This window comes from Channa argus, chromosome 3, assembly GCF_033026475.1.
Source record: "Channa argus isolate prfri chromosome 3, Channa argus male v1.0, whole genome shotgun sequence".
In the NCBI taxonomy this organism is placed as follows: domain Eukaryota; kingdom Metazoa; phylum Chordata; class Actinopteri; order Anabantiformes; family Channidae; genus Channa; species Channa argus.
The window spans coordinates 14,209,253-14,235,283 of record NC_090199.1 but is presented as its reverse complement, the minus strand read 5'-3'; the positions used below and the strand labels follow the sequence as shown (position 1 = coordinate 14,235,283).

Genomic DNA, 26,031 nt, shown 5'->3' with positions numbered 1-26,031 from the left:
CTAGTAAATTAGAATTGGATAACTTCCATGTGTTGGTCTGGGTTTAGAGGCACAGTTACTGTACCTAGTGTAAGAAAATGTGTCGCTGGTGTTATATGAAAATCCAACCAGAAAGTGGCTCTGACCTAGAGGAATAATTGGACTAGATTGACAATTACCTCCCAGTCATCACCAGGCCGAGCTGTATTCTCTTGTACGAAGCACACAGATGGCTCCATCTGGAAGTAGAATAATTTAAATCTCTGTCACAGGTGTATGTCTTCACTCAAAACAGAACTAAAAATAGAGCCTAGAAATTGCTACAGCTAAAAAAAGCTTTGCCTTTTTCCATTCACCAACAAACCAGTGAGGAGGAGAACCAAACTGTGCCTAAGAGAGGAAAATGGTAAGGTTTTGGAAGATGTGTGAGGCCTAATTTGAACATGCAACATCAATATTTAATGGGGACAAAAGTGAGTGTGTTTTTTTATTATTTTTTTTTTAATCTGAGGTCATTTACTGTATAACATACTCTATAAAGATTTTTATCTTCCTATTTATTATGATTAAATGCCAAAGTTGATATGTTAATTCCATTGAAATGTACTTTTATTGTATTAATAGCTAAGATGTTTTTGTTTTTTCAGATAACAAAAACAAAAAAACAGACCATGATTGAAAACGCTTCGTACTACTGTTATCAAACGATTTTAGATCTAACGTATCTCAGTCTCTGTCAGTATACACACTATTAATTCTCTAAGTTGGAGTGAGAGTAAATTCTCTTTATTTTGGTGAAGCAGCAACCATTAACTTTAAATGTGATTTATTGATTATTCTTTTAACAGTAAAAAGTGTCATAGAGCCATCATCATCGAAATATCACAAAATGTGGGATTCTTTCTAGAAGATCAAAAACTCTGAACATCCATCTTACCCTAACAGGAAACAAGGTTTTTAAGGGCTTGTGGAATAATGAAAGGATACAAAAAAGTATGAATGCACACAATTGAAGGAAAGTGTTTAAGAAAAGACAAATAAAATGAAAGGCAAAGCATAAATTTGCTTCCAGCTTTCGTTCTATTTGTATTGGCAATCTACATAATTTCACTGTCTGGTACTGTCTGGTTTTCTAATGTTACTATAGCTACATGTTCTTTGCCTAAGACTTTCTTGTCAGTTCGTGGGGGAAGTGAGGGAGCTGTTGATAAAGAGGTTACAGGTTTGGGCAGACTCAGGTCTGTTAGAAGAGTAAAATTGTTGTTTAGTGAATTGACATGAGTCATAAATATCCTCATGCACAGTACTGTAGCCCTGGAAATTGCACTTTTGCTGTATAGATGTTTAAAGCTGCATATGATTTGAGTCCAAAATATTCCTGAAATCTGAAAAGATGATCTTCCTTGTATTAATGCATATTTAGTGTTATTTGACTGTCAAGTGCCACTCACAGCATTTAGCTGTGAGTGCCAAGAAGCCTTGGTCAAGATCAAAGCCGTATTGTCCAATACACCTGCTGGACTGCGGCTTTTCAAAAAATGTAGGCAGGAGATGTGTCGGTCAAACTGGTGGCTTTTATTTGTTTTAATGTAATCCCCTCTCCAACAAATAGGCGAACAGAACTAACGTAAAAACTGTTAAAAAGGACAAATAAACTGCAATGAGTCTGTCAGAGCTAAGCATGCTCGGATTTGGCTCTAACTATTAAGTTTTACTTTCCCCCACCAAGCCATCTACTCTTGTTGTGATAAAAAAAAAAAGAAAAAAAAAAGCAGTGGTTAGTATGTAATCGTAAGACAGAATACTTTTCTAAGCATTCTTGCTAGATGAAGTCTTGGTGTATAAATAGAAAAGTGACAGCAGTGTTTTGAATTTTTTCACAAAGAGATTTTTAGACAAAACACTACAACCAGTTCAGCCACCCAGAAAATAACAGCAAACCTGACGCTGTTGAGATAGAATTTCAAATGGTGGATGATTGAATGCATTTGAGATGTGCCCTCACAATCATCACAACATACCTTTTTAAAAGGATGCAGTGACAAAACATCCCTGAATTTAACATTGCAATAGTGTGAGCAATGAGAGTAGAAAGATATTTTCCTTTAAAAGTATAATTAATTCTGTTATTATTCAACTCTGTCCTCCAAGACTCTTATTGTAAATACCTAGTACCCACAGTGCATAGCAAATTTGTCTTACGCCAGATAATCAAGAACCAGACAACTCTGTGCAAGTGTTGAATGTTTACCTGTAACTTGTTTCTTAGCTTGAAGCCACAGTCAAACACTAAATCTATGAAACCAGCACCAGTATGGTTGGTACATATTTAGGAGTCAAGGCACTGCCTGCCTCTTTGATTTGTTCTTTTGCTGTGTGACACTACAAACTGGGGAATATTACAAACACATTACAACTAGAACCAGTGACCTTTATCATTTGAGTTAAAAATAGCTTTGATGGAGTTGTACTGTTGTTTTAGTGAACTAAGGGAATTTAAAATTGAAACATGTTTCAGAGGGAATTTGTTAAAGAAAATAAGAGAAAGGGCAGTAGTCTAATTTATGTATATTCTATTCTTTTATGTCATGTGGAAAGTACATAATTGCTGGTAATGAAATGTCTATCTTAATACCTAATGATGGCAGTTGTGTTTTTGTCTGCTTAGTGTTTTCATTCTTTCATTCATTCTTCAAATATGAGAACTGTTTCTTTTTCTTTCATCTTCTTCTTTCTCAATGTATAGATTTCTTTCTGGACTGTTTTAGAACTTATTACTAATTACATTGCAAATGAATAAATAAAGTCTGCTGGTTGACTTTCCTGTAGGTAAAAAAAAACACCTTGACTAACAGGTACATGTATGGCAAAGCTAATGAGGCAAAACAACTGAGACAACAGTGACATCTGCTGGATGGGGTAGATGTATAAAAATTTTTCACAAACGCCTTTTGTGTTACTAAGCTGAAAAACAAGCATTTGTTCTCTTTATTTGCCGTTTAATCTGACATAAACAAACATTACACCAGAAAATACCAAAAAAGCCTTCATTTCACATTAGAACTCACTTGGCAGGGTTGACCAAGTAGACTCATGGATTTTTACAAGTGTACATACGTATATCTCAACCAAGTGAACTTACAATGCAACTTTGAGAATAAATGCTGTGCACCATTTTTATTCTTAGTCTTATCCTTACAAAGCTTTGTCAAACAGGAAGCATGGTGGATGAAGAGTCATTTTATATGTATGTAAATCCACACTTTGTGGCAACAATGAAAAATGCATTTGTGACTCTAACTTTACTCTTAGAGCTTCAAAACATTTTTTAATCCATTAGTTATACGTGTGTTTACTTTTAAAAGCACTGACCATTTGTGGAAGCCGTCACACAATAAAAGTTATGAAATTTTAAAGAAATCGTGTAACAGTGTAAAAATATCACTGTCTTAATATCGCTGTAAAATGTCTTAACAGAAAAACTACAGCGATCAACTCTGGGCTGTGTAAAGTTGATGAATGGTGATTTTAAGTCACAGCAGTAAAATTAGTCCAAGTCCAAAAAAGTTACTTTTGTGCCTGTTTCTAAGTCATGGCCTTACGCCGTTCACATGAATCATTGTTCAAATAAACATAAAGGTCACATAGGGTTCAGAAGGTGTTTTAGTCCTGTTTGTGCTGCAGTCATGCTAGCTTTAATCAAGCTTTGATTATCACACAAAATGCATTCTATCACAGTCTCTCATGCATGTTGGTCCAATATGGCCCTTTGAAAATAAATCAAATATTCTCCGGAGAGGCTCTTTAAATGTCGGTCTCTTTCAGACCATAGCAGTCTGCCAGCTCATAGAGCTGATAACTGCTCTCCTCACAGGAGTTGTAAATCCCCATTGAGACTGTGTCTACTATATCAATCCGGCCCACTGCAGGTGTTGCTCCTTTTCCTGTCCCTCCCTTAATTTTATTTGACAGATTGTTCACTTTTTCTTTGAGCTGAAAGGAGGACTTTTCCAGGGGTGGGAATAGACTCCATCTATTGAAACCTAACGAGCGGCCTTTCCTCCCGTGTAAGAAAGAGCTGCCACAGGATTCATGGACCGGGCAGCCGGGCTTAATGTCTCCCCTCTGATCCTTCATTCCCTTGACGGCTGTCCGCCACCTCTGGTCATAGAAGCGACGCAGAACCCTTCGTCTTTGGTGACACTGGCACCTGAGGAGTCGAGTGAAAGCCCGCTGGAACTCTTTGCTGGAGCAGGGGTAGATCATTGGGTTGATGCAGCTGTTGAAGTAGCCCAGCCAAAAGACCACTTTGAACACATTTTCAGATGGTTTCAAAGCTGGGAAGAAGGAACCTAGAAAGAGACGGAGTCATCAGAAAGATGTGTTAATAAAAAAACTATTTGTATGCATAAAGAAACTACAGGCTATTTTTTTTTCCAAAATCCAAGAACAGTATAACAATATTAAATTCCCTATGCCAACATCTGAAGCACAATGTAGGTACAATTAGAGAATTTAGATTTCCAAACATTATCTCTTTTCATATGCTAAATATCATATTTTGACTTTTGGCTGCTGACGTCTGCCATTTTATCATTTTAAACTTAAAATAATAACATTAATCGCATTGGAGAAAATAGTGCAATCTTTTTAGAAACGACACAGGTAAACATGGAGACGTCCTCCTGCTGTTTGACTCCTTGAGATGCTGCAAACAATGCATGAGTGTGTGCACAGCTACATAATGCTGTGTATATACATTTTCCAGCCCTCTGACAGTCGGATCGTTTTTGTAATGATTTATTGTGTAGCAGGAGCTGTTTTTTAATAGGAACAATGGAGGTTCTGACATTTTGTGCGCTTACTAATGGGGCACGTATTTAAAAGGCTTTAACCTCAGGGCCCACTGCTCAAATAGAACAGGATTTTTAAATAATTAATGATTTTAATTGACACACATTTGTCTTATATTAACCAGATGGCTAACATGAATACACATGTACAATAGGCTTTTCTTGAAAAGATAAGTCTTGTCTTGTTAGGTGTCTGAGACTTTAAAAAGTCAGCATTGCAGCACCTGATGACTTGAAATGTCTACCTGTAATGATTTCTACCCCACTGATTCACAGGCATGTGTTTATACAAACCCTGTCTTTGTCATTTATGTTGAAAACACACTGCTATGGAAAGGCTTCAAGTAGTATCAGCCGTTTTTAGGAAGATGCAGCATAAAGGACGAAAAAGCCTTACTTACATTCATTAAGCTAAAACATGAAAAATCATTCGTAAAGAGACAAACAGCTGCACAGTCAAACATACTGTACGAACAGGGATCTTATCCTTCGCTCCCTTGCTCTTTAGAATGGTGCACAAGCAAGAACATAAAAAAATCAGAGTTAAGAGTTTTTTTCTTTTTAAATGAAAATTGCTTTCTGTGCAGCTCACAAAGAACCCAGGCTCTCAGTTATTTGCTCATGCTTTTATCTTTCTATGGTAATTTGATAAGCTATGACAATTTGTTTGTTATGATATGTTGCCGTTTCCTATTGCTGTCTAGTTGTTCTTGTCTCCCCAGGCTTGGATTTAACACAGCATTGACCCTGGATACAGAGGCAACATATCACAGTGTTAATGTCAAACCTCCGCTGCATGGGCCCCAAAGTCCATTTTCTTTTCAGTTGTGTTGGTGCAATTTTGAAAATATATGAAATTACTGTTTGGACATCAACTACTAGCAACATACTGCACACTAACAAATGCAAATAGGAGTCTTGTGCCATTTACTCAGACACAAGATCTGAATAATAATTTCTCTTTTATACTTTTTCTTTACCAATGCACAGAATTTTGTATTTTAGCATCCTGTTTAAAAAAAAACAACAAAAAAAAACTTATCTGTAGACCAGTTGTGACTCACTATGCTAACGGACAACCACTATAACATGACAACACACTTGTTTGTTTGTTGCTTCTTATCTGTGAAAAGAGCAATATCTTATTAATGAGGAGGTGTTTGTTTTTTGTTTTTTTTGTTTTTTTATTTATAGTCCACATTAGTTCACATCCTGGTAAAATTCATAATGTTAAGGGACAAATGCTTTGAATACTTATTGAAGCCTGTGGAGGAGTCTGGGGACCTGTCCCATTTCCTAGACAAAATTTTGTGATTGCTCTTTTGTGTGAGCTGACAGAATCCTGATCAGTTCTGGGTTATATAGCTAAAGGAATTATCATCTTGATATGTAATGTTCCTTGTGAAGGTCAGCATTTGATGCCTGCTGTTCCTGTACCAAGGATGAAGCTGAGTGAGCAACAGCTTGCACAATTGTAACACGTGAACAAATGACATGTTATCGCGGTATCAGAATAGCCATAGTGCTAATTAACGCACTAAATAGATGGGCTTTACTTTAGCAAACATCACGTGTCAAAGAGGTGAATTTGATGGGAGCTGCATATGGAAATATGATTTGGTCTGAAAGGGAATAGCTTCGGCAGCAGGATGGTGAATGGGTGTATAAAACCGGTGGAGCGCTGATGCACAGAAGAAAAATATATTTCAGGCTCTGGCCTCACAGACACGACTTGCCATTGTTGGATGGCGGCATTTTAACAAAATCTTGACAATAAGAAAAATACAGACTATCACAGAAAGCTGATTACACACAGAAAATATTTTTGACTCAAACCATATATAACTTACTTGTTGGATTCAGGTCAATAAGGAAAGCGAAGCACAAAGGAAAACTATATACATAAGTCTGGTACAATAATATGAGCAAGTGGTATGAAGGCACACTCACTGACTTTCAGATGAGTCAGGCTACATCACAGAGAAAGAACCTGATTGGCATAAGAGATGCTAAAAGGACACATCTGCCTCTTAGCAAAAGGTTACTCATAAATGATGTCTCTGCAAAGTCCGTCTGACCAAGTATGGACAAACAGGACTAGAAAATGTGGGCTGTGATTGCAGAGGACTCGTCAATTAGACATGTTGGAAACAAACCAACAAACCCCCCATAGGGATGAATCCCTGAAACAACAGTGTCACAGCGCTGATCTCTGCAGGGCTTTTATGTTTAGACAACTTCACTGGAGATCAGAGTTCAGGTTCAAATTGCACGACGGTGTGTCTGAAGGGATGCAGCAGGGCAGATGGTTTCCACTGTGTATCTTAAATTGCTGCTAGTTTTCTCACTCTCACCTTCACTGAATCCATTCCAAAACTGCAGTGACTATTATTTTAGATGATAGCCATGTCCTGGTGACCTTACCTTCTTTATCGTGCAAATTAAAGGCCTCCACAATCTACCAGGAAACCTTCATTAAAAATAGAAACTTTTGATGACATTGGACGTGATGCTCTATGATTATGAATCCCTTTGAAACTTCTCCCTATTATTTTATATTTTGAAAATCGTCATGACCTTACTCAAGAGCAGTCTGTGTAGTTTGATCACAGCATCAAATTAATCTGATAATATTGATGTTAATTATGTAAATACACGTGTATACAGTATGTAACATGACTCTGGTCTTTAGATTTTTTTTTAGTCCTATTAAGATGGTGTATCTATCAAACTTAAAGCTCCACATCTAAATAAACTTGCCCTTTTCACTCTCATTAATCCAATAAAGTAGATTAGCAGCACCCATTTCATTTCTTGCACCCTCTCTCTCCCCTGCAGGCTTCGCTGTAATAATTCAATTCTGTAAACTTTAAGGTGCAGCAGGGATGACAGTGCTGTGAGAGTGCTATACCTGATATGATGCTGGCCATTTGGGCTTTTACAATCAATTATGTGAAATATATGCAAAATGAAAATTCATGAAGACGCCACAGAGTGTGTGAGAGTGCAGCTTTATATGCATGTTGCAGTATTCAGTTTGACTTATGTAAAGCAATAATTACTTGCACTGGTCATCCCCACTGAGCACCTTTCAACCATTGGGAAACATTATGCTTCTGACAATTTCTTTATATCTGATTTCTGTCAGTCTTTCTGTACTGTAATCAGTTAACTTACACTGAAATCAATATTATGTTTTTCGGTCTTCCAGATCACATTTTAATGTGTTGTTTTTGCCGTGACATTTCAATACCCCTCTACCCCCAATAGGCTATTACAATGCATCGTTACTTTACATTTCTGTGTGAGACTCATTCAGACAGATAACCCACTGGAGGTGGCATTTTAAGTGAGCAGCTGTGATGTCTGTAGGTGGTGCGAGCACTGAGTTTAAGAGTGCTCATTACTGAAGAATGTCAGTCTATTATGACTCCAGTCAAAAATGTGATATTCGCCAGCTCTCAGAAACATTACAGGAATGAATACAAGCCACATGGATCGTCACAGCGCACAGTTGGCCTTTTCTGACCGAAACTATTTATGTTTATAACATTGTAAGAATTTTCATTTTGTTGAATTCCTGGGATAGTTTCCAAAATAAACAGCGGGTGAAATCCAGCATGTCATTATGTATTTTCTGATACTGCTACTTACTGTACAGGGTTTTTTTTTTTTCACCTTCTTATGCCTGCAGCCAGAAAATCTACGCAGTCTTGAGGAGGAACTGCATTGACTGAAAAAGTTAAATGACTCCAAGTGACCCACGTTAATTATCCACATTAAACATAAATGAATCGCTTTGAAAAAATCGCATACCACTATATGAAATTATCAGGATTTTTTTAAAAGAGAAATGAATGTGTGCATACTTGCAGGTTTGACATGAATCAGACGGGATCCCTAGGGTTCCGTTACGCACTACAATACATTTTTACGCAGGAACACAAATGTAAAGTTAGAAGACATACCCATCGGCAGAATGAAGAAAAAAGGCAGCCAACAGAGGATGAACATCCCCACAACGATGGCGAGAGTTTTCGCAGCCTTTTTCTCCCTGGAGAACTTCATCAGCCGCACTGATAGCGAACTTCGAAACGGGTGGTTTTTGCTGGCTTTTGAGCTGCTGGGACGCGCGTCCTCCAGCACGCTGCGACAGTGGATCCGGAGGACCACTTCCATCGACTTATTGCGCTCTCGTTTGACGCCCGCTTCCAGGTTCTTAGTAGTTCTGCGGGCCACCACATAGACCCTGAAGTACATGATGAGTATGACCATGAGCGGGAGGTAGAAAGAGAAGAGAGAGGAGAAGAGCGCGTAGCCCGGCTCCTCTGTGATCCTACAGATACTTTCGTCCACAGGCGGCGGTTCCTTCCATCCCAGGAGCGGTCCGACAGAGATGACTGTGGATGACAGCCAAACTAGGATTAAAATAGCTACTGCCCTTTTCTCTGTCATAATGCTTGGGTACTTGAGGCAATATTTTACGCCTATGTAGCGGTCGACGGAGATGATACAGAGGCTGAGGATGGATGCGGTGCAGCAGAGCACATCCACCGCTGCCCAGATGTTACAGAAAAGCCGACCAAACACCCAACATCCCAGTACCTCTAAAGAAGCAGAGAAGGGCAGCACGATAATGCTTAGCAGCAGGTCTGCCATGGCCAAGTTGACGATGAAGAAGTTCGTGACAGTCTGTAATTGCTTATTGCAAACCACAGACAGGATGACCAAAATGTTCCCAACAATCGCAACCAAAATAAAAACGGAGAGAAAGACCCCAACCCCGACAACCTGTGAGTCCATAGTGAAGTTCCTGCATGTCGTGATGCTGCCGTTGGGAAATGCCTGGTCCACAACGGATCCATTGAAAGCGTCAGTAAAATAGATCCCATGTTTGCTTTCGTTAAGCAAGTTAGAATCTGTCATTTTTAAACGCCATAAAGACAACTTTGGTGTAAGTTTTCTAAGGCAGCAGTGTTTCAGCCATTGTGTTTCAGTTTTAATTCAGGCTCCCTTCCCTGCCAGGGATCCAGGCGCGCGTCCACGCAGTCAAAATATGCTAAAGCGAAGGCTGTCAGAGAAATGAAAATTATGCCCAAAAGTCCATATAACTACAGGCAAATGTATGCATGATGCTGCTTAAACGAAAAGCATTTAGCGCCTTTCAAAAACAACTGAGGTTTAGATTATAGGTTTAGATGGATAATAATAAAAATAAATAAATAAATACATGTAGGTCCATTTCAGTGATTTTCATCCACACGGTGGTTTTGCACTGGCGGCATCCTTTGTAACGAGCCCCTGATCACAAAGTCAGAGCTGGAACAGGAGGTCTGAACCTACAGCTCCACCCACACGTCACATATTTACTGTTGCGTTCAAGTCTCCACAAAAGAGCATCACTTTAAATCAGGTCACGATTTATATATGATGCACTGATAGAAATGGCTCTGCCATCTTTCATACCTTCATCTTTCATGACCAGTTTTCCTTCATTTGTTAAATATCCTAGTTTTTTTGTGTATATGCGTATGTCGTATTACATCATGAAAATTGTATCATTCAAAAGATAATAATAACCCTCCGTATCAGCTACCTGAAACCAAAGCCACCGGGCACCAACAGGTCAGCTCTAACTACTGGAGTGCCTATAGGCAAAGCTGTGAAGTTTCCCAGTGACACTGCAGCTGCCATTCTTGGACCTTGTAGCTAAAGCAGAAGGACAGGCCTCTACAATCCACCGGGGAGCCTGGAGGGGAGGAAAGGTCAAGAGGCAGAGTCACAGAGCGGACAAACTGCATGGGAAAACATCAACCCATGAGGCTGAATTACTGATATGTCTAGTGTGTTTGACATACATCTCTATCATTTCACTAACTGTATAAATGATGAGCTAAACATTTAAAAGCGAAAAGTAATCACAGATAGTCTGCCAACTGGGCTGATTTAATATTGTCCTTAATATGTGAATCCTTTGCCAGACTCTCAGAGGACTCTTCTGCTGAGACTGGACTGCTGATTCATACATCGCTCAGATTGGCCCCTGCTTTGGTGGGTTGTAAATCATCTCTTACTGTTTCATTTGGAATGATTTGATGTAATTGCCTGAGCTTTGTCTCCCGTAAACATTAGTTTTCCTTGTATATTTACCAGCATCATAGCCTATTTTTGACCTCACTTACGGTTGAAATCTTATCCCGCTAGATATTATAACTCATTTTCATTGTCGTACAAGACAGCTAAGCACCGACAGGAACAGTTAACCTCTTTGCAGTTGTTGTTTTTTAATGTATATTGTGTAAAAGGTGCATAAACCTCTTTAAAATACATGCTGTATCATCAGAGCCTCTTTCCACATGGCTCTAATGATGAAAACAAAATGGAAGACTAGTGTGGCAAAAAGTGCAACATTTAGCCCAAGAACAGCACCACTAGACAGCTGTGCATACTTCCAGTTAATGTTTTATGCCATTTTGTATGTTTTACCATTTGATACTTGCACACTCTGCAGTGCTTAACAGTTGTAACCCTTGTTGATCCAACACATCCACCAACTTTACAGACCATACAGGTTGTTTGTCTCTAAGCTTGAATACAACACCACAGCTAATCAGTAAAAATGTTGTTAAAAAATAAATACGTTAACCCATTAATGGTGTCAAAAAACGTTAAGTGTGGACACAAAAGCAACTTCATTAGGTTTAGGTAAAGATCATGGTTTGGGCTAATATACAGTAAGTCCTCTATAAAGTGAAGGCTTTACTGAAGTCTGAGTCATCATACCATGCAGCCTGGATCCCTGTCTGGAGATGTGACTCTCTTGCAAGAGTCAGACTTTGGTGCTGCTTTAGATTTTGGATGCCGGCCGGGTGTGTCTTTGGCTGAAATTTAAAAGCTGCATTCATATGCATCAGCGCAACTTTTATCAGTTCTTTAAAAGCCTTAGAGTCAGGATACTTTAGAGCTTGTACAGCTAACATTTAGTAATAAACATTCATAATAATGTCCAGTTGAGTCAGAGACAAGAATCCCCTCATTAGCATCATCAGTTGAAGAATCTTGACGTGAACTGAAGAGCTATAGGAGTCCAGATTTTACAGTACCTGTTGGCGACATTAGATAAGAGCCAGACAATCACTAACATGATTTCTATTTCTTTAGGGAACAACAAATGTCTCAACCAATTCCCAAAATGTCACTTTGGACCAAGTGAGCAATGGACACACAGACTGCCCATCTATCAAACCAACTAATTTGCTAGTTTGGCCAAAACGCATACAAGATATATTAGCAATGTGGGTCTAATATGGAGTCAGTGCTCCGGCTGCAGGCAGCAGCACTTCTGTTTCTAGTCACGGTGAGTCTGCTCAGCTGTCAGAGCACATCCTCATTATTGGATTTATAAAAAAATCTACTAGCTCATTGAGCCCACCTGCTCCTCCCTACGAGAGGCCTAAATCTGCAGTCATGCAGAGCCAACTTAAAGCCACATATTACAGACTAGATTGTTTTGTTTTTCATGGCAAAGAGCCTACAAAGATATGTTTATGTACGGAATTGATTGTAGCTATGGCATTATAAGTAATAATTCTCTATTGTAGTCTTAAATGATCCACCAATGTAAAACAATGTTTTTTCTTTGTTTAAAAGGCTTTACATTGATACCTGGATAACTGTGTTGGACTGGAAGCCCCACTTTGGCAGGACAATAATCCTACACTTGACAAAAAGACACTTTATAAAACTTAAACAGCAACCAAGTGCATATCTTGATATTTTTTGTTGTCAATAAGTTAAATATACTATCACCACAAACTTGAATTTTATTGGCCATAAAACTGCCAGTGGGTATTGATTCATTGATCCATAAAAAAAGATTGAAATCAAATATTAAATATGTTTACTGAACATGTACTGGCCCAGAACATTGAGGTCCTTCAAAATACTTAAAGAAATGCTGGACTACTAATCTGATTAGGATTTCTAACCCACAAATGAAAGATTAAAGATAGCAGCCAATTCACACAGTAGGGAGTAATTCAATCACAGAACCACATTAAAACTTTGCTCTTATCTATGTTTATTCATAATATAAAATACAAAAAAAAAGTCTGTTTGCTGCACTGCCTCCTCTTCAGCTACATTCCAGTCACCCTGGAAGCTTTTGACCTCTGTCAAAATACTTGGTATTTCTGGTGAAAATGTGGTGTATATGTACATTCTCAGCAAGTATGTATTCTCAGCCTTATTGTCTATACTTAATAAATAATAATAAAATTATCCCAAGTCATTTGCCAAGTCATTTGTTAATAGTGGAACATCTTCTGAGGTGGATATTTGTTTCTCTCTGGTTTGATTTTGCAGGATGACAAGAAGGAGAAGGTGGGGCATTCTGTTGCCTACTTGTATGATTCCCATTTGTTATGATTCTAACCCAGATATTTGCACATTTACACATTACACACACACTCACATTAGGCACATCCGTTTTCTATCTCTCTCCCCCCAGACTCTCAGTATGGTAATCTGCCCTAGACTTTGACTGTGTGCCATCTTATCAGTCCTCCGCAGAGCGCTGGGATTCAGTTGGTCACAAGTCATGTCGTGCTTTGATATCACTTCATACATAACTGTTCAAAGGCACAAATGTTTGAAAAGGTCAAACGGTCAGAAACATCTCTTACTGTTTTTTTGTTTGTTTGGTTTTTTTTGGTTTGCCATATTTTGTATCCAGGAAAAAAATTGACAAGCATGTGTGGACACAGAATCACACCATGTAAAATCTATACATCTTGCAATGCATTTTATCTGAGAATATTTTGTCACCATCCTACAGTTGCAACAAGGTCAAACAATGATCAGTTTTTGCACTAACGTCTCATTGTAAACCAGCAGCAATACTATCTGCTCCTCACACTCTTTGCATTCAAAAGTGTTGATTTGCACCTTGTAACTGTACCATAAAAGAGCACTCTATCAGACAGTAGCTGGATTCACTGCTTTGTGGAAATGGATGCATTTGCGACACTTTAGCAATGCTTAATTAATGCCATTACAAATAACACCTATCTCCAGGTGGAGAAGGGTGAAAGAAGAGTGTCATTGTGGCTACATTACATAATTACCACCTTTTATCCTGAGAATGCTGTCCATTCTGGCTTTGGCAAAACAGAAAGTTCATCAATATTTTAACCTTTGTACTTTTATGAAGTTTGCTAACTCCATTTAGTGGGAATTCAAGTCTTTGTATATTTGTTTTTTGTTTCTTTTTGTTTTTATTTAAAATTCTTTGCATTGCACAAAATTCTAGATGCTTTACTTTTAATATATGTAGCTATATGTTTGAATTTTCATGTGACCTGTGTAAAAGATAAATGTATAGTAGTTTGTCATTCTATATGATGTTGAATTCATACGTTGGAAAACCGTGTCAAATAAGGCTTTGGTTGTAATGGCAGCTGTGGAATGCAAATCATATTATGATTGTCAGTTTGGATTGGCATGTTATGAGATTATTCTGTTTGTCTAAGAGTCCTACAGCCCATGGCAGTAGACCTGACAAAGACCAGAGTAGCAGGCCACACACATAGGAGAGCCTAAATCGCTTGCTTTCAGAATTAGCAATAAGCTACACAGTTTCACATGTCCTTTAGAGAGTCACAATACAGATGTGACCATCTTCAGGATAAATATGGAGAAGAATTATGTCATGACATTAGGAACAAGAAGACACAGACTTCAAATCAAATTCAAGGCAGGGGGTTATTTCTCGGTTTGTTTAATCACCAGGAGCTGAGTGGAATTGAATCACTGAAGTAACTGGAGAAGATCTCTCGATTAAATAGAGAAAATATCTGCATTGATCAAGGACCAGATTGAGATTTGTGGCTCAATGGACTCAGACATAGCTCACTGTAACTGGATGGTTTCCAGCTGGTGAGGTTAGGGTAACAAAGCTGCTCCATTGCAGTGTATGAGGAAATGCCGCTACAGGTCCCATCTTTCTTCTGTCACTGGACATTGGACAACTAAGACACACAGGGGAAAGCAGGAGTCAGCAACAAGACTAGGAGTTCATTCAAACAATTTTATTAAATAAGAAACTTAGTAACTAAAACCCAGCATACGGGCTGAGGAAAAGATAGCACTACAGAAAGTAGGAGGTAAAATAACAAATAATTTGGAAGACAAAGCGCTCACTACAATCTGTAGGAGAGATATAAACAAAAATCCCTCTGTACGAGGTGCTCACAAGACAAGGTATAGACTACACAAACTCTACTAACAAATTCTGATGACTAGCAGTCACAGGATGCCAAACTCTACTAACATGCTCCTTGAATAACAAGAGTGCCGGTTGGGGAATGGAAAGGAATAGGAAGGAGTACTGATCGGGAACATAGGGAGACACAGTAGCAAGAAACACAAGCGGTCCTTACAAACTTGAACAGTTGAATGAATGTGGATCAGGTGCCAGCTGAGGAGCGGAAAACCAAAAGGGGTCAGAGACAGATGGAGGTGGAATGAAGTGGTGGAGAGCCTCAGCTAATGGGGAGGAGAACTGCTGGAACAAATAAAAAAGAAAGTGACAAAACAAGAAAAACTAATTCTGATAAGAGAAACAAAAAAACTTTTGACAACTCTGTCTCACTAACTATAACAATTAGGCTCTTTGTTCTGTAGTATCCCAGATTGTTTCTGTTGTGCTGTTTTGAATGTAAATTTTATTTTGCTGCTGTGGCACCCGAATTTTCCCCCTCAAGAGGTAAAGCAAGTATTACCTTACCTTTTCTTACCGTACACACACTGCTACTACCAGAGGTATCTTTCTCCTGGAAAGCAGGCTTGCGTCTTGATGCTCAGGAAAACACTGGGGACGCCACCTGTTTTCTGGAAATGACCATGTAATATAAATCTAATGGGCCAAACAATTCAAACAATAAAAAAAAAAAATGTGGAGACAATAAAGCAAAACGGCAAAATAACAAGAGAAAATTGCAGCACCAGCTTAACAACTAACTGCCATAAGCATAAAGACCCCCAGAGTCAAGTGTTGAGTTTATTTTAGGAAAGAAAATTTGTGGGAAAGGATAATGCAGCATGGCATTTTTCTCCTGAAAACCATTATTTGTGTTGTCTTGTTAAGGTTGACTTTGGTGTCTCACATGATGCAAATTTTGCATTTTAATGTTTAATGAAAAAGCTACTTTTTCTAAAAAGACAACTGTGGGCTGCACAATGCTAATGAACAAGTGTGGAACTTTTCACATGTGCCCTTGGGGTATTGTGCAACTTGCAAAATTGTCGGAGTACCTGGGATAAGATGACTCATGCGTTTCAGACAGCCAGTTCTTTCCAAGAATGGGACAGATTTCCAAAATTGCTGTCCAATTGGAAAAAGAGAGGAAACACACTTCTCTACACAAATTGCAGACAATAATAAAATATGTATATTGCAACTATGTAAAACTGAAACCATATCTGTATACTCACAAGTCCTCCAAACTAAGTGACCATATTGGCTGTTTGTCTATACACTAACCCTCTGATGTGACCCATAGGACAGCTTCCTGAATAAACCCCACTACCAACAAGAAACAGTTAAATATCACTGTGTAGAATACCTGACCCTTTTATGACAGTGTAAAGCTTTAAACACAAATACAACTTGTGTGCTTAGATTAAAATATGGGATTTGTCCCTTGAACCTGAACAGCTACTGAAAAAACTGATCTTGTCAGCTAGTGGTTGCTTGACATTGAAATGTAACTATGGGTGATATTAAAGAATAAGGCCAGTGATTTCAGATATTTTTCTATTGTCTTAAGAATAGGGCTGTCAACATTAACATGGTAAAAATCTAAATTCCTTTAACACAACAAAAACCTTTGCCTCACCTTTTGCAGAGTGACTGTGAGTGTTAAGGCTTTCTGATGCAGGGGCAGCTGCGGGGCAGCTCCTACACATGCACGCACACACATACACAAAATTTTTACTGATTGACAGCTTAATAAGAAACATTAATTTGCAATAAGAGATGGAGAGAAATCCCCCACTCAAACAGACACACACAGATTTTCACAACTGCAAATACTGTGAAAACTGAGATTGTAAGTGGTGTGAATAAAGGTCAGTCAATACAAAACTGAGCAAAATAAAAATGTGATCAAACAGTTCTCGAAAAAAAAAAAAAAAAAACGTCAGCTAATTAGACCATTGTCTTTACACTGCCACAGGACAAAAAGCCTTTTCTTGCAATTTGTACAGCTAAGACCTTGGGTTGACTAACAGTCTTTGTGAGGTGGGCCTGAGGGGCCGTGCTGCTGAATCAGGTCAGATGTTCTGAATCATAGCCGGGAGCGAGGACAGGATTTGAAAGGAAACAAAACAGAAGTTTTAGACAACCTACTCCACTTTATAAAGAGGCTGAATCACTTCCAGTAACTGGCCTTAGGATAGAAGGAATCTGTTCTCAACTTTAGGTATTTAAAATCCATGCTGTGATGTTGTTATTCTGTCCTTACCTCAGACTGCAGACTGACTCCGTTCAAATCTCTGTCCCTTTCTGCCTCTCACAAACAAGAAACAATTAGATGCATTATACAGACTGGGCTTTACTGTACATCCCACAACACTCAAGACATTTTATCTGGATGTTTGCTGCTGGCCTCTTTCTGACACTGAGTGAATCTCACTCAATTATGAGCCAAATGAGCTGACCGCGTTTACTGAAACAACTCTCCAGAGATCTGCTCTGTGTACTCAGTGTCATCCCAACACAGGAACCCTGTGGTTCCTTTCTCACGCTACATGTGCTGTGTGTGTGTGTGTAAAATAATAAGGTATAGGCTGTGCAATAACGGAATTAATATTCAAAATATTTCCAACATCATCTTCTATTTACATCCATTACACTTCTGTCTGATGCTTTAATCACTTCCTCTAGGATTAGAATTATGCTTCCTACCTAATTACAACCACTGTCATGTTGCCCCGGGTCACTAACTACTCAACAAAGAAATTAATTCCTGAAAGACTTCTTGGTTTGCACATTTTTTTATCATCTGATGTCTGGAAAACTGAGTTATGCTCATTGTTGTTTTGTCTACGGTGCAGTATGGAAACCAAGAAACCACTGGTTTACCAGTTCTGAGATGAACGTCAATTTAAATGTTAGCTGGGGAACAAGAATATTGGCATCTTTGTCGTCAGTTATGACAGTGCTTTGCGTCAAAGGTGGCTGCTGTTTGGATTTAATAATTAAATATATTGCGGTAAAAGCCACCGAAGTAATTTTTGCCTCGGCACTAACCTCTGTCATTAATATCAACAGATTAGACCGTTTCCTCTGTTTCCCTCTATTTCATTTCCACAGAAACCAGGGCAGGCAAATATAGACAGAGTAGGTATTGAAAAGAACACCCGCTCCTTCAAAGTTTTAATCTTTTACGTTATTACAACATTGAATCATGGTTGATTTAATTTGGCTTAATTTGAAGCCAAAAAAAAAAAAAACGTAAAAACAAAAGAGCCAAGTGGAAACAGATACAAGAACATTTTCTAGTCATTAAACATCTCTTGGAGTACAGTTTAAATTATCATTAAGAAATGAAAGGAGCATGTGTGAAACTGCCTAGTGCAGACTGTCCTTAAAAACTGGGAGACTGTGCAAGAAGGAGGCTAGACAGGAAGACCACGAAGACATTCATAATTCCGCCAAAGGAGCTACATGTTGCTGAGATAAGTCTGACATAAGTCTGGCCTCCAGTACTACTGCAAGGAACCTTGGAGTTATTTTTGACCAGGATTTGTCCTTTACCTCACAAATAAAACAAATCTCTAGAACAGCTTTCTTCTACCTACGGAAAATTAGGAGCATCCTGTCTAAAAGTGATGCTGAAAAACTATGCATTTGTTACCTCTAGGTTGGACTACTGTAATTCCCTACTTTCAGGATGCCCCAGTAACTCCCCAAAGAGCCTGCAATTAATCCAAAATGCTGCAGCAAGTGTGTGTGTGAGTGCTGACTGGAATTAGCAAGAGAGATCATATTTCACCTTCACTGGCTTCTCTCCATTGGCTTCCCATTGAATTTAGAATAGAATTTAAAACCCTGCTCCTTACATATAAAGCTCTGAATCATAGCACCATATCATCCCAGTAGACCACTTCGATCTCAGAATGCAGGCCTACTTGTGGTTCCCAGAATTTCCAAAGGTAGAATGGGAGGCTTTAGCTATCAAGTTTCTCTCCTGTAGAACCAGCTCCCAGTTCAGATTCAGGAAGCTGGCACCCTCTAGGCTTAAAACCTTCCTCTTTGAGAAAGCTTATACTTAGTTATAGTTATGGTGCTATAGGCTTAGACTGCTGGGAGACTCACCCCCCGATGCACTGAGCTCCTTTCCTCCTCCTGTCCCTGTCTCCTCTTCTCTCAGTTGTCACCACTGTATGACATTAACTCTGTGTGTTTTCTCCGGTAGTTGTCTTTCTCCTTCTGTCTCCCTCTCTCTGTCCCTTTCTGCGGGTGTCCCTGGGCTTTGAAGCTGTGTTTTCTAGTGTGCAGCCACTACCAACCTGCCCAATGTTTTGTTGTTGCTTTTTGTTGCTCTTTTACTTTTCTCTCTTCACTTTCCTCTCAACCCAACTGGTTGAGGCAGATGGCTGCCCACCCTGAGCCTGGTTCTGCTGGAGGTTTCTTCTGTTAAAGGGAGTTTTTTCCTCTCCTCTGTTGCCAATGACTTGCTCCGGGGGGAATTGTTGTGTTCTCTCTATACATCTTTATAGTATTGACTTCATTCTGTAAAGTGCCTTGAGATGACTCAAGTTGTGAATTGGCGCTATATAAATAAAGTTAAATTGATTGGATTGAATTGAGATGGGAGAGACTGTACATAGGCTGGATGTTGCCTGGGTAATGTCACAGAAAGGTTTCCCCTGCTAATTGTTCAGTTACGTTCATCAGCTCATCTCTAAATTTGCCCGTCTAGTACTAAACAGTTTCCTTTGGGACCAAAATTGGCCTATAAGAGCTAAGAGTAAATCAAAATAGTAATACACCAGACAGCTGAACTTAATACAAAACTCTGTAAAATGAAAAAGACTGAATCATCAGATATGTGATAAAAGATTAATTATTAGTATTAATTGAACAAAATAGTTGCTGTTATAACCCAAAATAGTTTTAAACCATGGAATTTTCAATGATTCAACTCTTGTAGCGTGCATAGTCATTGTGGAGTCTTCTGCAGGCTGATTATATTTTAGAGAATCTTTCTACCATGAGGATCTTCAAAGAAAAACAACGAAATACTGCTTCACATTTATATATGCGCTTTTTACTGTAACACCAAAATCTGCGGGGCCAGTCTACCGTGAGTGCTTACATGTATGTTTCAACAAGATCTCTGGAGGAAAGCTTTAAAGAATATGTCAACACACTGTGGAGCGCACAGAAAGAGAGGGTAGTGGACTAGTAGGAAAGGTAAACATTAGTAAAATTCTAAAAAGTTATGTTTTATAAATCATGTTTTATTAATCTGTGCTACCAAAGATTAGTGAATTCCATCCATTACCTACATCTCTACCTGTTCTAGGGGGACAGGGTACAATTATCACAGGGCTGACGAACAGAGGCAGATAATCACTGACAATCGTATTCATATCCACATGCGTGTCTAATTTAGATTCCCTTTTAACCTAACTACATGTCTTTGGATAACGCGAGGACCCAGAGGAAACCAATGCAGGGAAAAATGAGTAAATGCAAAATGCCCACAGAGAAACCAAGCAGTCGGCATGACCTTCCTGGTTGTGAGGCAGAAGTGCAAACCACCCCGCCGCTGTGCCGCCCACACAGTTATTGGATTATGCTAATAACTGTCTCAGGTAACACACATGTACCAAGTCCAATTTAAAGACACCGTCAGACAAAACTAGAGATACTGACATATATTACAAGACAGTATACTGCAAAAATGATCTTTTGGTAAATCACAACTTACTAAAGCAAATTATCAGTTAAATTTAACAGTTAATTCTTTATTATTAAGTTATTGATTCAACAGTGTCTTTAAGGACCCTATAAAGGATTGTGCTGTAATACATTGCTTTGATAGAGATCTTAGATGTGAAAAATATGCCAAAGCTAATCCATCGCGATCCATCATTACCGGCATCAATTCACCACTGCGTCAGAAATTACCATTTCTGACGCACAAACTACCATTGGTCATTTCAGATTATCTGCACTTAAACCAGGCAGGAAAAAGGTACAAGGGATCCGCGTAGAGCTTTGCGGGAAACATTTTACCCACACAGGCGCCAAGTCTAACAGAGCATCAACACTGATTTACATTTAACATTTCAAATCTGCAGTTGCCCATTGTCCTGCCCTCACTGAGGTCATCACATTGCCATGAAAATAGCATCTCGACATTTCTCATACTGTGGGTAATGCACTGATCTTTAAACATTTCATTGTCTGAGACAACGTGGCAGTGAATATGTATTTTGTCAAACTTCAAACTCTAGGCAAGGTATTTACTCACCAAACAACTATAGTGACTCTTTTTAAGGGACCCAGGGACACATTTGTTAGCCACGACTACCATCTACAGCATTTAAATAAATAGATGGATCCAAAGGGCAAAGGTCAAAATGAGCAAAAGTTTATGTTAACAAAAAGTTGTGGTGGGACTTAGGAGAAGCCAGCTGTAACCGGCTGTCCATGAAGGGGAGACGTGAGTCACTCTGATGGTGATACCACAATACAATGTCAACTGATTTTTGGGCGTGTTTTATTTAAGGAGAAAGTTGCTCCTTATCGCCTGTTGTCAAGATACAGAAAAATAACCTGTACAAATGTTGATGAACCTGGAGACAGAACTATACGAACAAGAGGTCCACTGTGCCAATGTGTCTCTGAAACCTATGGAAAATTCGATGAGTAAATCCGCACATTCGAGTCAGAGATCATATCAAGCAAATCTTATATTCCTGAGCCCAGCTTTCTCTGAACAATGGCTGCAGAGTCACCACTATGGACAGCTTTCAGTGATGTGGGATCTTTGCAGAATTTCTAACCTATATTTCTTGGCCTGATGCAGACTCTAGTTTCCTTTGCTTTGTTTCTTTTGTCTATGAAGCAGGGTGTATTTTTATATTGTTTATACAGCAGGATAAAGAAAACATACAAGCACAAAGTCATTAAACTAAATTTAGCAAAGATGTCACCGCGAGGAGATGAAGAACAATGTCTGATTGTCCTGTAATTACTAGTTAGGAGGGAGGGATGTGAACAAATGTCCCTCAGGCTTCCAGCGTCTGTTCCTCCATCTATCCCGATGAGTGACACAAGAGGAACAGCTCTACTGTTCTGTTGAGGCATAGCCCTCACCGATTAATTTAATTATCTAAATTTCAGGGTAGAAGCATAGCCACAGCTTTCTGACAACATGTGGACAGGTGTATGTTTCCACGTGATGACTTAATTAGTCTTCAGCTCTGCTGATTACCTGTTAGGTTGTGGGGATTTGTGGTAATTACTGGAAATTATTTGCACTCTCGTACCCTCATAGCTGAGTGACAGGTGTGAGAAACCGTGGCAGTTATGTGATTTCAAGTGCATTTACTTTTATCCCAATAAATCTCACTCAGGCATTTCTGCAAAATAAACTACATAATTCAAAAACATATGTGCTGACAGGACAACATACACTCACTGCTCACTTTATTAGGTACACCTGTACAATCTAATGCAATCCAATATATCCGCTCTGCCATGAATTATACATTTAATATGTTATAATTTCTCAACTTTTAAGTTGAAACTGTCCAAAAAGGTGATAATTTTACTCTGTATTTATTACTGATTCCACAGTGGGTAGTGAAGTATATTATAAGAAGAGGCAGTTGTAATGTTCCTCTCATCAGGAACTGAAGGAACTGAAGCCTGCACTGCAGCTGCAGTGCAGCCTTCAATGCTGAAGCTGCAGCCTTCAGTTCCTGCTGGGCATTGACCCTAAGCCTCATCCAGCTGCTGTTCCTTGTCAGGTCAACTGCCTTCAGTCCACCCGTTTTCCTGTTCCAGAGGTGGTCCACAACAGGTCAGCCCGTGCCTGACAGAGATATCATAGACATCATAGTGATGATACTGCCACTCAGTTTCTGCTTGACCTCCCCGGTCTTCGCTGCTGACCGCCGGCCCGTTCTATGGAGAGGTCCTGTCCTTGTCACTCATTGCCTGCTATTCTCCCAGAGAGGTCCTCTCAACAACTGGGCCTTCTGCCTGGGGGTTATTGCTCCTCATGCCTGCATCCCCTGGGCTGTCCACCTTAGATATATTGCCCCCCATGGCTATTACATGCTGGCCTCCAATAATACACACACTCACTCAGCTTTACCTGCCTGCAGTTTCTTTGTTCTGTTTTTCTTTCATTCACCTAGCCGCGCCTATTCTCACCTTGATTCATTTTGTTTACATTGTTCCTTCACTATTTAAGCTGCTTTTAATTTTCCCTCTTAGTTGGTTTGTCTTGTTTCCGCATTTCATCTCTGTCTTTGCTCTAGGACCACATCTCATACTCGCTTGTGTTCAGCTCGGCTCTACGGGTTAAAACTTCTGTTTCTCCCACCACTCATCAGATTCTCATCTACGTCATTCTTACTGCTCTTTGGTTTGTTCTGTTTTAAGAGACTACGAGTGTTAAACTTCATCATCGTATTCCACGTTATAGGTTGAGTGTGAAGATACTCAGCTGATTCTACCTAATGACGTTAGAGCGCAGAGCTAAAGAGTTTGTATCTACCCACCTGATACCATGCAATCCAGTTTATGAAAGGTCATTTCAGTTTTTTATCTTTGCCAGCTGCATTCTGCGACTTTTAGTTAGTAAACATTGTAAAACTATCCTTACTTTGCCTCTGCATGTGGGTCCACACGTGCCCCTAAAACATTATAAAACGTATAATAACAGACTTGCCTCTTCTGGGAGACACCACTCTTCACTTTGTGTTGCCTCCAGTTTGTTTTTATCTGCTGTGTAACATTTACAATAACAACAAATACACTAATTAGCTACTCTAACCTCAGCCTAGAGCAGAAGAACAAAGTCTTTGTGGTTGCTGTATTTTGGCCTCAGTGTTTCACACAGGTCGGTTCACATAACCTCAGTTTTGTGCAGAGGAACTCAACAGTAATGTCTTCCTCGGTTTCCTAGCCTCACGTGATTGATGCTCTGAATGCTTATCTATGTTTGTGTCTGTTTGACAGTCACAACTTAGCATTTCGTGTCACTGGGAGTTGGCAGGAAACAAATTTCGCCTTCACAAATACAATATACATGTCTTCCACTGAAGAGAATTTCACAGAGGATGAAAGGAGTGTTTGTCTCCTTAGCTTAAGGCACTAATGTCCTCTTGATTTAAATTCAGTTCACTTTATTGCAGACCTGTAGTCCATCATAGAAGAAGATAAAAGAGATAAAATAAAAGTCTGCAGGGTAGGAGAAACATGCCAGGAGGGCCCTAATGGTTTCTTCCATATGATGTGGGACAGACTTCATCTGTTTCATAAGTTGTGACAGGTAATTGACATTGCAGCATCAAGTCTAAACGGAAGGTAGTTTTGTATGTGTGAGTACATGTGCATGCATTTTGACAAATTATGCACAAGTCAAAGTGTGACCAAAAATAGCACAGGTCATTCATTGAAATTCCTCACGGCACAGCTCTAACCTTAATGGACATGTGGAAGAGAAATATCTCCATTCCATTTTGGAATCAGAAACAAAAATGAGACAGCACTTTGTATAATTAATTATTCTCAGTCAGGGAAGCAAAGACATACAGGTAAAAAAAAAAAAAAAGCCACACTGAAATAATACACTTTCAATTTATTCGGGAGTCTGGGTGAATAATGAGATGCTGTTTCAAAAAACAATACATTTGCCAGACTTGTGATTGAATGTTTTGTCACAGATCAAGAGAAGACTATATGTTCAACTGTATACAATTCAAAGAGATGAGAGTTTGTGTAAAGTGGTTCTTTTTTTTTTTGGAATTAATAGACACAGATCTATGAAATTGTTTCTTTTTTTTAGAAGAAGAAGTAAGTTTAGAGTTCAGCTCTCTGAGACAAGATGAAGGAACCAGACCACTCAGAACGAGAGGAAAATACATTTTAGGGGTGAGAGTGCACAGAGCCTCCTCGAAACAGAAATAGAAGTGACATTGTTCGACAGTGACATATTTGTTTGTTGTTCGTTCACTTTTTCTCTTTTCCAGCGTGGCTTAGAGCTTGAACAAAAAGAAATGGTGTTATGTAAATAATATGTCCATTTTCACAATGTTAATTCTGTTATATTACTGTTGTACATTTGTAAATTACAGTATTACAGTATGTGTGTGTATAGCACAGGTAGAACAACCCAAAATATTTCAAGTATGTTCCAATTGAACTGCTGTGACGTAGACAATAAAGTTCGGCCACATACTAAAGAGGAGGGCTTTAGTGTATTTCCATGTTTATATTATATGGGATGGACACAAAGTTCTAGCTAGCAACAAACATGGTCATACTTTTTAGTTCCCCCCCCATTGGTCAAGCTAGCTACCATTGACAAAATGTAATAATAGTTGTCCATGTGTTGAACATGTGATGCACACTGGCACAAAAACCTTTTTTCCTTTAGAGAATCATATGCAGTAGATACATTTCTCTGAGGGTTACAAACCCTGTTTTAAAAGATTTTATTATTATCTACTGCTGTGAAACACATATTATTTTTAAGTTGCTTTTAATAAAAAAACATGTCTGGGAAATGTTGTTGTTGTGCTTGCTGAAAGTTATTTTATTGTTTCACAGCAAAGTTGCCGTTTCATACATTGAAGCCTTCTGATGTTCTTACTATGATACAAAATTAACTATAGTCGTTCAGTGGTTATCACTTGTGTGCCTGCTGCTGCAGGTGGAGTTTAAATAAATGATGCCAAGGTATTGATTGATATTCTGTGAACTCCTCTGCTGCAGGGGCATACTACTCTTCAGCTCCAATTCAATGCCACACTTCTGTGCCAATGGAAAAAAGCACAATCGCAGTTTTTTTCTTTTTTTTCATTATATCTTCTTTGTTTGTTTCCTTTGTTTGCCATCCTTCGCCATCTTCTTTCTGTGCGCACACAATTACAGCACATTATCAGT

General features: G+C 38.9%; 1 protein-coding gene and 1 long non-coding RNA gene across 2 annotated transcripts; both read right to left on the bottom strand.

Moving 5' to 3' along the window:
• Nucleotides 1-1,039: 1,039 nt before the first annotated feature.
• On the bottom strand, nucleotides 1,040-9,825 carry adra1d (adrenoceptor alpha 1D). Its single transcript, XM_067499312.1, has 2 exons — nucleotides 8,801-9,825; nucleotides 1,040-4,331 (listed from the first exon to the last, which is right to left on the bottom strand). Exons 1-2 carry the CDS (start codon nucleotides 9,756-9,758, stop codon nucleotides 3,784-3,786), a joined length of 1,506 nt encoding a protein of 501 aa, XP_067355413.1. The 5' UTR covers nucleotides 9,759-9,825; the 3' UTR covers nucleotides 1,040-3,783.
• A 4,666-nt stretch (nucleotides 9,826-14,491) lies between these two features.
• Nucleotides 14,492-16,914, bottom strand: LOC137124242 (uncharacterized). The gene is made up of 4 exons (XR_010913930.1): nucleotides 16,146-16,914; nucleotides 15,619-15,722; nucleotides 15,272-15,393; nucleotides 14,492-14,860 (listed from the first exon to the last, which is right to left on the bottom strand). It is a non-coding gene; the product is annotated as an uncharacterized lncRNA (long non-coding RNA).
• Nucleotides 16,915-26,031: the final 9,117 nt, after the last annotated feature.